Genomic DNA, 16,511 nt, shown 5'->3' on the forward strand with positions numbered 1-16,511 from the left:
GGACCTTCACACCTGATTGGTAGGATGAGACAGGATGGGCAAGAAGATGGAGGAGGCAGGGGCAAGATGATAGAAAGAGGGACCCTATCCTGCAGTGGGATGGTTTGGAAAATGGAATGGGAGAGCGGACCCTATCCTGCAGCAGGATGATTTGGGAAATAGAATGGGAGAAGGGACCCTATCCTGCAGTAGGATGGTTTGGGAAATGGAATGGGAGGACGGACCCTATCCTGCAGTAGGATGGTTTGAGAAATGGAATGGGAGAACGTACCTTATCCTGCTGTTGGATGGTGGGTAAAAGGAATAGGAGAACGGACCCCATCCTGCAGTAGGAAGGAAGGGGAAAACGGAGGACCATCTCACCTGACTGGTAAGATGACACAGTGAGGGATAGAAAAGAAATAAGAAGTTTAAGTGCCATCCTCCATTGTAGGCAGGTATGGAGGGAATTGAAGAAGGGAAGTGGGCGTAGGCGTGGGTGGGTTGGTTGGTTGGTGGGTGGTAAAAAAGAAATTTAAGTGCCATCCTCCATTGTAGGCAGGTATGGAGGGAATTGAAGAAGGGAAGTGGGCGTAGGCGTGGGTGGGTTGGTTGGTTGTTGGGTGGTAAAAAAGAAGTTTAAGTGCCATCCTCCATTGTAGGCAGGTATGGAGGGAATTGAAGAAGGGAAGTGGGCGTAGTCGCGGGTGAGTTGGTGGGTGGGATGGCACCAACCTCGCCCACTAACATGCAGTGTCACTCAGCCCAGAGAGAGACTTCTTTCCCCCTGAGACCTCGGAGTGATTCTACACCTGTCACTCTCAGAGACTGCCAGGAACCGAGTTAAATGTTTCGAAGTGTCAGAGTCCCAATTCCCAGAGGGGGATCTGAAACGCCAGATTCGAGAACAGCGTTCTTTTTTAATTCATTGGGAATCTCTCGCGTGTCAGTTTTCATTACTGGGAATGAAAGTGAAGGATAATTTCAACTTTGTGAATGTTTTTTCAGTTTGGAAATTGAAGTTTTAAGAGGCCTAACTCTTTGATTTTTTTTTTAATATTATCGACGATGAATTGGGCGGATTTTGATATTATATATATATATATATATATATATATATATATATATATATATATATATATATATATATATATATATATATATATACAGTATATATATAAATATATATATATATAAGATATATTTATATATATACATATATATATATATATTATACATATATATACATATATATACACATATATAATATATATATACATATATATAATATATATATATATATATATATATATATATATATATACACACAGTATATACTGTATACATATATATACATATACATATATATACATATATATACATATACATATTTTTACACATATATATATATATATATATATATATATATATATACAGACAGTATATACATATACATATATATACATATACATATATATATATATATATATAATATATAGATATAGATATATATATATATATATATATATATACATATATATATATTTATATATATATATATATATATATATATATATATATATATATACATACATACACATACATATCTTCCAGGACACTAACTGCACACTCAACTAACTTACATTTATTCACAGGTATGTATTACAATACATAATCATCTTTTTGTCATGAAAGCCCCTTTATCATTTCTCAACACCTTCCAGACTTCCCACCAAGAACGAAACCGCGGATAAGCGAGTCGAAGACATCAAGCATTTCCATCCGAACAAAGAAGCCAAGATCCACTGACGATATGGAATCAATTACCATGGCAACTAACGTTTGTCTTCTCTAGTCGTTAAACTAATTAATTACCATAAAGATTGATATTAATATCATTTAATATCATTTAACAAATCTCATTAAGCGTTCATTTACATCCTTTGTCAGCGAGCTTGATTCGCGTTAACGGGGAACAAAGAAGTAGTATCGCGCTAACGGGATTCCTGAGTCCTGAGCAGCGCTTGTTACCGGGAGATTATTATTATTATTATTATTATTATTATTATTATTATCCAAGCTACAACCCTAGCTGGAAAAGCAAGATGCTATAAGCCCAGGGGCTCCAACAGGGGAAAATAACCCAGTGAGGAAAGGAAATAAGGAAATAAATAAATGATGAGAACAAATTAACAATAAATTATTCTAAAAAAAAGTAACAACGTCAAAACAGACATGTCGTATATAAACTATTAACAACATAAAAAACAAATGTGTCATAAATAAACTATAAAAAGACTCATGTCAGCCTGGTCAACAAAAAAGCATTTGCTCCAACTTTGAACTTTTGAAGTTCTACTGATTCAACTACCCGATTAGGAAGATCATTCCTCGCTATAATGTAGTTGCTCATCTAAAGTATATGAGCCAAGGAAAAACTCCTTATTATATACCAAAGCCTAGCCAGGGGTTATGATGTCTCTGTTTTTGACGTTGATAATAGTTTATATAGGACATATGTGTTTTGACGCTGTTACTGTTTTTAGAATGATATATTGTTAATTTATTCTCATAATTTATTTATTTCCTTATTTCCTTTCTTCACTGGGCTATTTTTCGCTGTTGGAGCCCTTGGGCTTGTAGCATCTTGCTTTTCCAACTAGGGTTGTAGCTTGGTTGGTAATAATAGTTTATATAAGGCATATCTGTTTTGATGCTGTTACTATTTTTAGAATAACATTGTCAATTTATTCTCATCATTTATTTATTTCCTTATTTCCTTTCCTCACTGGGCTATTTTTCCTGTTGGAACCCTTGGGCTTGTAGCATCTTGCTTTTCAAACTAGGGTTGTAGCTTGGTTGGTAATAATAGTTTATATAGGACATATCTGTTTTGACGCTGTTACTGTTTTTAGAATGATATATTGTTAATTCATTCTCATCATTTATTTATTTCCTTATTTCCTTCCCTCACTGGGCTATTTTTCCCTGTTGGAGCCCTTGGGCTTGTAGCATCTTGCTTTTCCAACTAGGGTTGTAGCTTGGTTGGTAATAATAGCTTATATAGGGCATATCTGTTTTGACGCTGTTACTGTTTTTAGAATGATATACTGTTAATTAATTCTCATCATTTATTAATTTCCTTATTTCCTTTCCTCACTGGGCTATTTTTTCCTGTTGGAGCCCTTGGGCTTGTAGCATCTTGCTTTTCCAACTAGGGTTGTAGCTTGGTTGGTAATAATAATAATAATAATAATAATAATAATAATAATAATAATAATAATAACGATTGCCTTATACGAGAAATGCAAAAATACATCATAGTTAAATTTTTTTTTTGCAAAAAAAAAAAAAACAGTAAAAATCATGGAATAAATGTTGCCAGGCATTTACAGTTTCAAAATCGGATAAATTAACCTTAAGGAGTGATATTACGGTCACCAACCCGTAAAAGATAAAGTATGGTAAAAATTTCGGTCGCTTGTATTTTACTGAAATACGGCTGAGAGCATTATATTTTTACGGAGAATCTCTGATTAAAATTATGGGGGTTTTTAACAGTGTGTATCAATGCGTAGGCAATTGTTATATCATCTTTAATGATAGGTTCATATTTTCTCCTGTTATAGCCCTTGGGCTTATGGCATCCTGTTTTTCCAACTACGGTTATAGCTTAGGATGTTGAAGATAATAATAATAATGAGAAAAAATATGCGCTTGCAAGTGCATCCAATCAATGTCCTGAAACAACGAAAATAGAGAAGAGAGATTTTCCAATAATGACAAGAATAGGTAGGACATATTTTCCTATATCTGAAATCACAAGAACAGGAAGAAACAAGAACAGGAAGAATTAAGAAAAAAAATGCTACTGTTATGTAGTTTAGAGCAACCACCCCCCCCAAAAAAAAAAAAAAAAAAAAAAAAAAAAAACTCATCTCATGATGACCTGACTGCAAAACTAGTCATCATTTCCCCATGACAAAAATTACGTCTGATTGACCAACGACCTGATGAGCAGTTTGACCCAGTTTGATAGCACGGTTGGCCCGCACGCAAACACACAGACAAACGCACACACACGCTCAAGCGCATGCATCCATCTCGTTCCGTGTCTGGGAGTCATGGAAGACTAACAATTCGTTGTCCAATTTCATTTTACTTGATGTTTGGTTTGGAATAATTTTTTTTTTTTTTTTTTTTTTTTTGGTCAGGAACCCTTATTCAGAACGAGGGTTAATTCGCCATAAAGTCTTCTCTCAATTACTAATTCTTTTTATGTCGTTGATAGCACGCCAGTTGGCGTCTTCGAATTAATCGTATTTTCGATTTTATTTTCTCTTTTATTTTTTTTATTTCAGGTGATACAAGATTATCCTAACCTCGTTAATTCTATTTAAAAATAAAGTCTGCGTTTTCGAATTAATCGTATTTTAGATTTTTTTTTTATTTCTATTTCAGGCGATATAAGAATATTCTAAAATTATTATATTTTTCAATACAGTTGGCGTCTTCGAATTAATCGTATTTTAGATTTTTCTATTTCTATTTCAGGCGATACAAGAATATTCTAACATGATTATATTTTTTTTCTAAATACAGTTGGCGTCTTCGAATTAATCTTATTTTAAAGATTTTTTTTTTCGGGAGATAAAGAATATTCTTACATTATTTTTTTTTTTTTTTAAATACAGTCAGCATTTTCGAATTAATCGTATTTTGAATTTCTTATTTCTTATCTAAATAATTACAGACTTCTGCTTGAGAAAAGATATTAAAAAAAAGAAAAAAAAGAAAAAAAAAAGTCAAGTATTGAAGATAAAAAAAAAGTCGTCAGAAATAGTAAAAATAAAATTCCTCTCCATAAAAAGCCAAGTAAGTTAGAAAAACTAAATAACTTATAAAAAAAATCGCCATAAATAGTAAAAAAAAAAAAAAAAAAAAACTCTCTCCATCGAAAACCAAGTAAGATGGAAAAACTAAATAACTTATAAAAAAAATCGCCATAATTAGTAAAAAAAAAAAAAAGAAAAAAAAATCTCTTCATCGAAAACCAAGTAAGATAGAAAAACTAAATATCTTATAAAAAAAAAATCGCCATAATAAAAAAAAAAAATCTCTCCATCGAAAACCAAGTTGGAAAAACTTAATAACTAATAAAAAAAATCGCCATAAATAGTAAAAAAGAAAAAAAAAACTCTCTCCATCGAAAACCAAGTAAGATGGAAAAACTAAATAACTAGTTTCACAAAAAAAAAAAAAAAAAAAAAAAAAAAAAAAAAAAAAAAAAAAAAAAACAGAAAGGAAAAGACTATCGCCATTAAAGTACTCAATTTTCCATATCTTTCCCATCTAATCAAGCCTGTCAACTAAGTTTCCCCCTTTTTTCCCGTCGGAATTCTCATCAACTCGCGGATATATCAATCAATATTGACTCTGGGGAGACTCAGTTCACATCAATGATTAATCTATCCTATTTCAATAGCGTCTTCGTCAGGTATCGTAATATTTACTGAAATAAAAAAATTACTTGAAATGTTAAATTGAAAACTGACCACTGATGGGACTGTCGTCTATTTATTATTATTCATTATTTATTATTATTATTATTATTATTATTATTGGAAGGAGGTTATGTTTTACCCCCTGTTAGTGTTTGTGCGTTATTTATGAAGAGCTTCCTGGCCACAATATTAATCGTAGAGTAATAAAACTTGCAGGGATCAACATTTATGTAAAAAGCTGGAAATTATTAAATGTTGGAAGGTCAAGGTCAAAGGTCAAGGTCACGATCAAGAAAAATATCCAGTTCATGTAATCAGCCATAAGTAGGACATCGTTGTCACAGAGACTTCAAACTCGGTTCATATTTAAGTGTATGGAAATCCACGCCAATTAATACATGTTAAAGTCAAAGGTCAAAGTCGAGAAATAAGCTGCCGCGGCGGAGGTCTGCTCTCTACTGAGTGCCCCACTATAGTCCATTTCTTTTAACGAGGCCTATTTGCACCGACTCGCAGCGGTGCCCTTTTAGCTCGGAAAAGTTTCCGGATCGCTGATTGGTTGGGCAAGATAATTCTAACCTATCAGCGATCAGGAAACTTTTCCTAGCTAAAAGGGCACCGCCGCGAGTCGGTGCAAATCTGCCTCGTTAAAAGAAATGGACTATAGTCCTGGTCTGTTCTCGCTGCATTAAGAAAGGTAAATGACTTCTAATCTATCGTCTATGGGAATAATTTGGAAAGAATTATAAGTTCGGAATCATATTATATGATGTATAGAGTAACGTGCATAGAAATTTGCATTGAAAAACAAAGCACAAAAATTAAAGACGAAAAATTAAGAGATCATTTACAAATGAAAGAGTAAATTACGAGAATATGCTTTTATATATATATATATATATATATATATATATATATATATATATATATATATATATATATATATATATATATATATATATATATATATATATATATATATATATATATATATATATATATATATATATATATATATATGTATATATATATATATACATATAAATATATATGGTTAAAATTAATTGATTTTGGAAAACAAGTAAAATTAATGTTTTGAAAAAAGACTTTCACATTTCTTAGAATGGTTTAATAAAATTTAATTATTTCTTCTCCAAATAATTACAGACTTTTACTTATTAAAATCTATTTCGTGATCCAATAAAGATATTTGTGAATTTTCAAGGCAAGTGCGTTCAGTACACTTGAGTACACACACTACACAACATATTAGGTACGAACGCAAATACAAGTACAAACAGACTAATGATATAAGATAATTAAAACAGTAAATATAAAAATTATACACACACACAAACACACACACACAAATGAGAATCGTAAGCATGCGCAGAAGAAGACCACCACCCTTTCAGTTCCCCGACACCTTTAATTCAAAAGTAAGCGAAACGTGGATACACTTACCGTAGACTTTTAAAGTGGCCGTGTCCGACACCCGGCGACCAGCCACGTTCTCAGCGACGCAGGAATAGTTACCGGAATCTTCCGCTCTTGCTGATAGGATCAACAAAGATCCTTCGGAGGATATTCTGGAAGGAGTAAATAAGTGTTAATAAATAAATAAATAAGCTGATAGGATCAACAGAGATCCTTCGGAGGATATTCTGGAAAGGGAGGAGTAAATAAGTGTTAATAAATAAATGAATAAGCTGATAGGATCAACAGAGATCCTTCGGAGGAAATTCTGGAAAGGGAGGAGTAAATAAGTGTTAATAAATAGATAAATAAGCTGATAGGATCAACAGAGATCCTTCGGAGGATATTCTGGAAAGGGAGGAGTAAATAAGTGTTAATAAATAAATGAATAAGCTGATAGGATCAACAGAGATCCTTCGGAGGATATTCTGGAAAGGGAGGAGTAAATAAGTGTTAATAAATAAATGAATAAGCTGATAGGATCAACAGAGATCCTTCGGAGGATATTCTGGAAAGGGAAGAGTAAATAAGTGTTAATAAATAAATGAAAAAGCTGATAGGATCAACAGAGATCCTTCGGAGGAAATTCTGGAAAGGGAGGAGTAAATAAGTGTTAATAAATAAATAAATAAGCTGATAGGATCAACTAAGATCCTTCGGAGGATATTCTGGAAAGGGAGGAGTAAATAAGTGTTAATAAATAAATAAATAAGCTGATAGGATCAACAGAGATCCTTCGGAGGAAATTCTGGAAAGGGAGGAGTAAATAAGTGTTAATAAATAAATGAATAAGCTGATAGGATCAACAGAGATCCTTCGGAGGATATTCTGGAAAGGGAGGAGTAAATAAGTGTTAATAAATAAATAAATAATGCTGATAGGATCAACAGAGATCCTTCGGAGGATATTCTGGAAAGGGAGGAGTAAATAAGTGTTAATAAATAAATAAATAAGCCGACAGGATCAACAGAGATCCTTCGGAGGATATTCTGGAAAGGGAGGAGTAAATAAGTGTTAATAAATAAATAAATAAGCTGATAGGATCAACAGAGATCCTTCGGAGGATATTCTGGAAAGGGAGGAGTAAATAAGTGTTAATAAATAAATAAATAAGCTGATAGGATCAACAGAGATCCTTCGGAGGAAATTCTGGAAAGGGAGGAGTAAATAAGTGTTAATAAATAAATAAATAAGCTGATAGGATCAACAGAGATCCTTCGGAGGATATTCTGGAAAGGGAGGAGTAAATAAGTGTTAATAAATAAATAAATAATGCTGATAGGATCAACAGAGATCCTTCGGAGGATATTCTGGAAAGGGAGGAGTAGATAAGTGTTAATAAATAAATAAATAAGCTGATAGGATCAACAGAGATCCTTCGGAGGATATTCTGGAAGGAGTAAATAAGTGTTAATAAATAAATAATGTAACAATAATTAACTTACAGCAAATTGTCTTTATATTGAACAAGCTTACATTATTCTCTTTTTATAGTTTAAAGGTTTAAAGGTCGCTCATGAATGGCAGAGGCAAGGGACAGTGATAGGATCAACAAAGATCCTTCGGAGGATATTCTGGAAAGGGAGGAGTAAATAAGTGTTAATAAATAAATAAATACATGTAACAATAATTAACTTACAGCAAATTGTTTTTATATTGAACAAGCTTACATTAGTCTCTTTTTATAGTTTAAAGGTTTAAAGGTCACTCATGAATGGCAGAGGCAAAGGATAGTGATATTGCCCTGGCAAGCAGGATAATGCCCTAGAGACTGACCATATATACATATGATCAGCGCCCAAGGTCTATCTCCACACAAGCTAGGACCAGGGTGGGCCAGGCAATGGCTGCTGATGACTCAAATTCACCTATAGGCTCCCCAAAACTCCCTAACCATAGCTCACAAGGATGGTTAGGCTGCAGACGCTAAAGGCAATAACGAGTCTGAGCGGGACTCGAACCCCGTCTAGCACACACCAGGCAGGGACGTTACCAGACATAAGTCTCGTTTTATAGTTTATATAAGAAAGATCTCTTTTGGTGTTGCTAATTTTCTAAAAATATTTTATTTAAATTATTTATTACTTTTCATATAGTTTGTTTATTTACTTATTTCCTTCCTTCGCTGGGCTATGTTTCCCTGTCGGAGCCCTTGGGCTAATAGCATCCTGCTTTTCCAAGTAGGGTTGTAACTTGGCTAGTAGTAGTAGTAGTAGTAGTAGTAATAAGAAATGGACATGAGCAGGACATATAATTAGAATGGCAGATAATATATGTATATCAAGATGGAAGCAAGAAGTAATAAAAACTGTATAAATGAATAAAAAAAATCATAATTTGTAAAAATAGAAATGGACATGGTCTGGACATATAATGAGAATGACAGACAATAGATGGACATCAAGATTAACGGAATGGGTTCCTAGAGATTGGAAAAAAAAAACAGGGGAAAGAAGAGAAGACGATGGATTTAAGAACTAAGAAAATGTGGGTATAATCTGGCATAGGATGACCATAAACAAACGCAAGTGGAAGGACATGTCTGAGACCGTTGTTCTGCAGAGGGCTAATAATGGTTGACGATGATGATGATGATGATGATATAAACAAATCAAATAAGAACTAGAAAGAGAGAGAGAGAGAGAGAGAGAGAGAGAGAGAGAGAGAGAGAGAGAGAGAGGAGAGAGAGAGAGAGAGAGATCTTCACTTCTATGTCAAAATATTCTTCCCAAAGGTAACCACTTCTGAATATATATATATATATATATATATATATATATATATATATATATATATATATATATATACACATACATATATATATACATATATATATATAGAGAGAGAGAGAGAGAGAGAGAGAGAGAGAGAGAGAGAGAGAGAGAGAGAGAGAGATTATACTGCCAAAGTAAACCCCTTATGGATGAATATCATATGCAAATAAAGGTGAGAGAGAGAGAGAGAGAGAGAGAGAGAGAGAGAGAGAGAGAGAGAGAGAGAGAGAGAGAGAGAGAGAGAAAGAGAGAGCACTTAAGCATCGCTGCAAGCCCACCAAACATTCCCAGGACCCCATAAGAAAAAAAGAGAAGCTCCAAAGTTTGTTGGAAACTTACATCAAGATTGAAGCCTCCAGAAGAAAAATGGAGTCCAGGTAAGTCGTTAGTGTAATGAACATTATTTACTTTTGTATAGTTTCCATAGTTTTTTTTTTTTTTTAAGTTTGGCTTTATTTTTCCTTCGTTGGTTATTTCATAAAAATGATTTAATAATGACTTCGCACATTTGTATTTCAAAACTAATTCCATTAGGTTTATCTAATGGAATCTTACAATTTTATTTCCTTGATCTTGTTATAAAATCTAGAGATTTTTTTTCTTTGATCTTCTGGAATGAAAAATATTTTTACCTCCGCCAACGAAGTTGGAAGGAGGTTACATTTTCGCTCCTGTCTGTGTGTTTGTGAACAGCTTTCTGCCCACAATTTTGATCGTATAGTAATGAAACCTCCATGGATTAACTGTTATGTAAAAATCTAGAAGTAATTAAATTTTGGAAGGTCAAGGTAAAAGGTCAAGGTCCAGGTTAAGGTCAGGCAAAATGTCAAATTCACGTAATCAGTCAACAAGTTTGAACATCGTTGTCATAGAGACTTCAAACTTGGGTCATATTAGAGCGTATGAAAATCCTTAACAATTAATACATGTTAAAGTCAAAGGTCAAGGCCAAGGTCGAGCAAAAGGTCGAGAAATAAGCTGCGCTCTACTGAGTATTCCTCTAGTCATTCATTATTATTATTATTATCATTATTATTATTATTATTATTATTATTATTATTATTATTTTTATTATTATTAAATGCTAAGCTACAACCCTAAAAAGGAAAAGCAGGATGCTATAAGCCCAGGGGCCCCAACAGATAAAATAGCCCAGTTAGGAAAGAAAATAAGGAAAAATAAAATATTTTAAGAATAGTAACATCAAAATAAATATTTCCTGTACAAACTATAAAAACTTCAACATAACAAGAGGAAGAGAAACTAGATAGAACAGTGTGCCCGAATGTACCCTCCAGCAAGAGAACTCTAACCCAAGACAGTGGAAGACCATGGTACAGAGGCTATGGCATTACCCAAGACTAGAGAACAATGGTTTGATTTTGGAGTGTCTTTCTCCTAGAAGAACTCCTTACCATAGCTAAAGAGTCTCTTCTACCCTTACCAAGAGGAAAGTAGCCACTGAACAATTACAGTGCAGTAGTTAAGCCCTTGGGTGAAGAAGAATTATTTAGCAATCTCAATGTTGTCAGGTGTATGACGACAGAGGAGAATCTGTAAAGAATAGGCCTGACTATTCGGTGTCTGTGTAGGCAAAGGGAAAGACCCGTAACCAGAGAGAAGGGTCCTATGTAGTACTGTCTGGCCAGTCAAAGGACCCCATATCTCTAGCAGTAGTATCTCAACGGGCGGTTGGTGCCCTGGCCAACCTACTACCCGAAAACCCGGGAAAATATTGTAACAGTTCAGAGTAATAAATCAGCGTTAGTTACAACTTTGCAAAGGTACAGATTCATCTGAATGCAAATGAGATTACTTCGGAATCTCTTTAGGAGATTACTTTCAAAATCTCTTTGATTCATTTTCACGGTTAACATCGAGTGGGGGGAGGGGAGCAGATTGAGCATTTGATCATTAATTAACAAAACAGGAGTTTTTTTTTTTTTTTTCCTTGAAATGAATTTTTTGCTGAGTGTTTCGTTGTTTTTATATTTCTTGGTTTATAGGATTATCTAAATTGGGAATTATGTACAGTACACACACAGATATATATATATATATATATATATATATATATATATATATATATATATATATATATATATATATATATATATATATATATATATATATATACTGTATATACATACATGCATACATACATAACTAAATACATAGTGTGCGCGCGCATGTATATATACTGAATAAATGTATATTTTAAATATAATTTATCCTAAAATTAATTAGAAAAAACAAAATAAAATAAAACGTAATAAAAAATAACAAAATAAAAATCCAAATTAATTAAAAAAATAACAAAATATAAGTAATTAAAAAGTAACAAAATAGAAATGATACAAGAAATTTAAATAAAAATAATTAGAAAAATAATAAAATTGAATTAAAAATAACTAAAAAAAATAACATAAAAATACATTAAAAAATAACAAAATAAACATAATTAGAAAAATAACAACTTGATCTACAAATTAAATTGAAATAAAAATAATTAGAAAAATAATAAAATTAAATTAAAAAAAACTAAAAAATAACAAAAAAATATACCAAAAAATAACAAAATAAACATAATTAGAAAAATAACAACTTCATCTACAAATTAAATTGAAATAAAAATAATTAGAAAAATAATAAAATTAAATTAAAAATAACTAAAAAATAAAAAAAAATATTTTAAAAAATAACAAAATAAACATAATTAGAAAAATAACAACTTGATCTACAAATTAAATTGAAATAAAAATAATTAGAAAAATAATAAAAATAACTAAAAAATAACAAAAAAAAAATACACTAAAAATAACAAAATAAACAAAATTAGAAAAATAACAATTTGATCTACAAATTAAATGAATAAAAATAAAAAAATAAAAATAATTAGAAAAATAAATTAATCAAACATTTAAATGAATAACAATAAAAAGCAAAACTAATTAGAATAATCATAGTCATTAAAACTCTTAAAATCTCACATAAAACAAACAGTAAAAATAATTAGAAAAAGAACAAATTAATCAAACATTTAAATGAATAACAAAAACAAAAACAATTAGATTAACCATAGCAATGAAATAAAAATAATTAGAAAAATAACAAATTAATCAAACATTTAGATGAATAACAATAAAAAAAACAATTAGATTAACCACAGCAATGAAAATTATTTAAAATATCTCACAAAAACAATTAGAATAACCATAGCAATGAAATAAATATAATTAGAAAAATAACAAATTAATCAAACATTTAAATAAATAAAAACAAAAACAATTAGATTAACCATAGCAATGAAAAAGTCTATAAAATATCTCACTTGAAACTGGGCTGCTGAGAAAGGTCAATGGCAGCTTCGTTCTTGAGCCAGGTCGTCTGAGGCTCGGGTCTTCCGACGGGCGGCAGACACCTGAGTTCTACGTGCTGCTCTGAGGGCACTCTCTGCGAGTAGGGCGGTTCCTCGAAGTAACGACGAAGGACTGGAATGAAAAAGGAGAGACGTCTTTGTAAATATATACAGGAGGGGAGTACTGTAGATACTGTAGATGATAAAAGTACTGTTCTACTGTAGGCTATTTTCAATTCTTGCTAAGACTGTGGTATGGGTTGACAATGAAGACTTTTATATTCTGTAATATTCTACGTTGCATGATATGCGTTGTAGTAGTAGTAGTCGTAGTAGTAGTAGTAGTAGTAGTAGTAGTAGTAGTAGTAGTAGTAGTAATTATCATTATTATTATTATTATTATTATTTGTAGTAGTAGTAGTAGTAGTAGTAGTAGTAGTAATTATTATTATTATTATTATTATTATTATTATTATTATTATTATTATTATTATTAGCTAAGTTACAAAACCCCAGATGGAAAACCAGGATGCTATAAGCCCAAGGGCTCCGACAGGAAAAATATCCCAGTGAGGAAAGGTAATAAGAAAATAAATCAACTACAAGAGAGTAATGAATACTTAAAATAATACATTCTAAGAACAGTAACATTAAAATAACCCTCTTTCCATATTTATAACACTAATCAGTATTATATTCGTGTTTCTCTCTCTCTCTCTCTCTCCTCTCTCTCTCTCTCTCTCTCCATATTCACAACACTAACCTATATATCTTCGTGTTTCTCTCTCTCTCTCTCTGTCTGTCTGTCTGTCTGTCTCTCTCTCTCTCTCTCTCTCTCTCTCTCTCCCCCCCCAAAACACTAATCTATATATCTTCAAGTTCTCTCTCTCTCTCTCTCTCTACTCACAACACTAATCTGTATATCTTCGCCTCTCTCTCTCTCTCTCTCTCTCTCTCTCTCTCTCTCTCTCCTCAAAACACTAATCTGCATATCTTCAAGTTCTCTCTCTCTCTCTCTACTCAAAACACTAATCTGTATATCTTCGTCTCTCTCTCTCTCTCTCTCTCTCTCTCTCTCTCTCTCTCTCTTCTCTCTCTCTCTCTCTCTCTCCTCAAAATACTAATCTATTTATCTTCAAGTTCTCTCTCTCTCTCTACTCACAACACTAATCTGTATATCTTCGTCTCTCTCTCTCTCTCTCTCTCTCTCTCTCTCTCTCTCTCCATAATGGAATAAGACTTGAAAGCAGACTTTGTAAAGACACGGCTGCGAGAAGGTCATTACTTCATTAGGCTTTCCGAGAAGACAATTAAATTCATAAGATTCTAATGAGAGAAAGGCAGCCTAAAATGTTTGTTTCATTTACACAATTAGTCGTAATGAGAGAAGAGCCCAATGAAGGGGACATTTCGATGTATATTCTTTTTTATTATTATTATTATTATTATTATTATTATTATTATTATTATTATTATTATCATTATTATTATTATTACTTGCTAAGCTACAACCCTAGTTGGAAAAGCAGAATGCTTTAAGCCCAGGGGCTCCAACAGGGAAAATAGCCCCGTGAGGAAAGGAAATTAGGAAAAGTAAAATATCTTAAGGAGAGTAACATAAAAATAAATATCTCTTATATAAACTATAAAATTTTTTAACAAAACAAGAGGAAGAGAAATGGGATAGAATAGTGTGCCGGAGTGTACCCTCAAGCAAGAGAACTCTAACCCAAGACAGTGGAAGACCATGGTACAGAGGATATGGCACTACCCAAGACTAGAGAACAATATATATATATTTACAATATTATTTCAAGGATTATTAAAGAATTGGGATGCGAAGAACATGTGTTCATTCTTTGTTCATGAAAATAATTAATGGGTACAACTAAAAATGTTTTTATGTTGAACAGACACACATAAGTTTTTTTTCATACTTTAAATATTCTTTATTATATTTACAATATTATTTCAAGGATTATTAAAAAATTGGGATGCGAAGAACATGTGTTCAATGTGTTCATTCTTTCTCCTTGTTCATGAAAATAATTACTGGGTACAACTAAAAAAGTTTTGATGTTGAACAAACACACTAAAGTTTTTTTCTATACTTTAAATATGAAATATCTGTTTTAATCTTGCTAATGTTTCTAAAATGTTTTATTTTAATTGCTCATTACTGCTTATATCGTTTAATTTTTCCTTATTTCCTTTCCTCACTGGGCTATTTTTCCCCGTTGGAGCCCCTGGGCTTATAGCATCCTGCTTTTCCAACTAGGGTTTTAGCTTAGCAAGCAATAATAATAATAATAATGTGTTCATGTGTTCTCCTTGTTCATGAAAATATCATCATTATCATTAGCTATAACTAGTCTACTGCAGGGCAAAGGTCTCACACAGGTCCTTCTACTTCCTTCTGTTTATGCTCTTTTAATGACAGTCTATACCCGCACATTTTCTTTGCTACTCGATCCATCGTCTTCTCTTTCTTCCCCTGGTTCTTTTGCAATCTATAGAGACCCATTCTGTTATTCTTAGTGTTCACTTATTATCTATCATTCTCATTATATGCCCTGCCCTTGTCCATTTCTTGTTTTTACATGTTATTATATCATCTACTTTAATTTACTCTCGCATCCATGTTGCTCTTTTTCTGTCTGTTAGTGTTATTCTCATCATTATTCTTTGCATAGCTCTTAGCTTATGATATAAGGCTTTATATATATATATATATATATATATATCATATATATTTCTATATATATAAATATATATATGTGTGTGTATATATGTTTAAACACACACATACAAACACAAACACACACATATATATATATATATATATATATATTTGATTTAATATACAGCCTTTCCTTTTATTTTACTTACAATACATAAAGTTGGCATTTAGGAAATAAGCGTTAATCCAAATCCTAGAAAAGCGTATCAGTGCGTATTCACCCGCTAAACAAAACAGCCTTTTTCTTCCCCGTCATATCTTTTACGCAAGCACTTAACACCTCGATTACTACGCCAGATACGCCATCGCAAACCACTTTAGGGCGTAAGACTATACTCTACTTACGCATGCAATGTCATACTTCTGACCACAATTGCATCGTTGTGAGGCAATATCTGAACCCCCCCCTCCCCCCCATGGCGTATTAACAGTTTATCTCGCCCGTCGACGACCTTCGACATGGCGAAATCTGAACTTTCGACACGGCATCTTGATATGCAATCATGTCGATGTTTGCCTTTGTGAGGCAATATCTGAACACCTACCCCCCCCCAATGGCGTATTAACAGCTTATCTCGCCTGTCGACGACCTTCGACAAGGCGAAATCAGAACTTTCGACACGGCATCTTGATATGCAATCATGTCGATGTTTGCCTTTGTGAGGCAATATCTGAACACC

General features: G+C 32.4%; 1 protein-coding gene across 1 annotated transcript in view; it reads right to left on the reverse strand.

Annotated features, from left to right (window-relative positions):
* Positions 1-15,615, reverse strand: part of LOC137634847 (uncharacterized) — a 79,909-nt gene extending 64,294 nt beyond the window's left edge. Inside the window, exons 1-3 of the mRNA XM_068367400.1 lie at positions 15,488-15,615; positions 13,065-13,247; positions 6,948-7,072 (exon numbers count right to left, since the gene is read on the reverse strand). Coding sequence (XP_068223501.1) covers positions 6,948-7,072; positions 13,065-13,247; positions 15,488-15,615 — 436 coding nt within the window. The remainder of the gene's footprint in view (positions 1-6,947; positions 7,073-13,064; positions 13,248-15,487) is intronic.
* Between the last annotated feature and the right edge of the window lie 896 nt (positions 15,616-16,511).

Source organism: Palaemon carinicauda, chromosome 45 (genome assembly GCF_036898095.1).
Source record: "Palaemon carinicauda isolate YSFRI2023 chromosome 45, ASM3689809v2, whole genome shotgun sequence".
NCBI classification, from domain to species: Eukaryota; Metazoa; Arthropoda; class Malacostraca; order Decapoda; family Palaemonidae; genus Palaemon; species Palaemon carinicauda.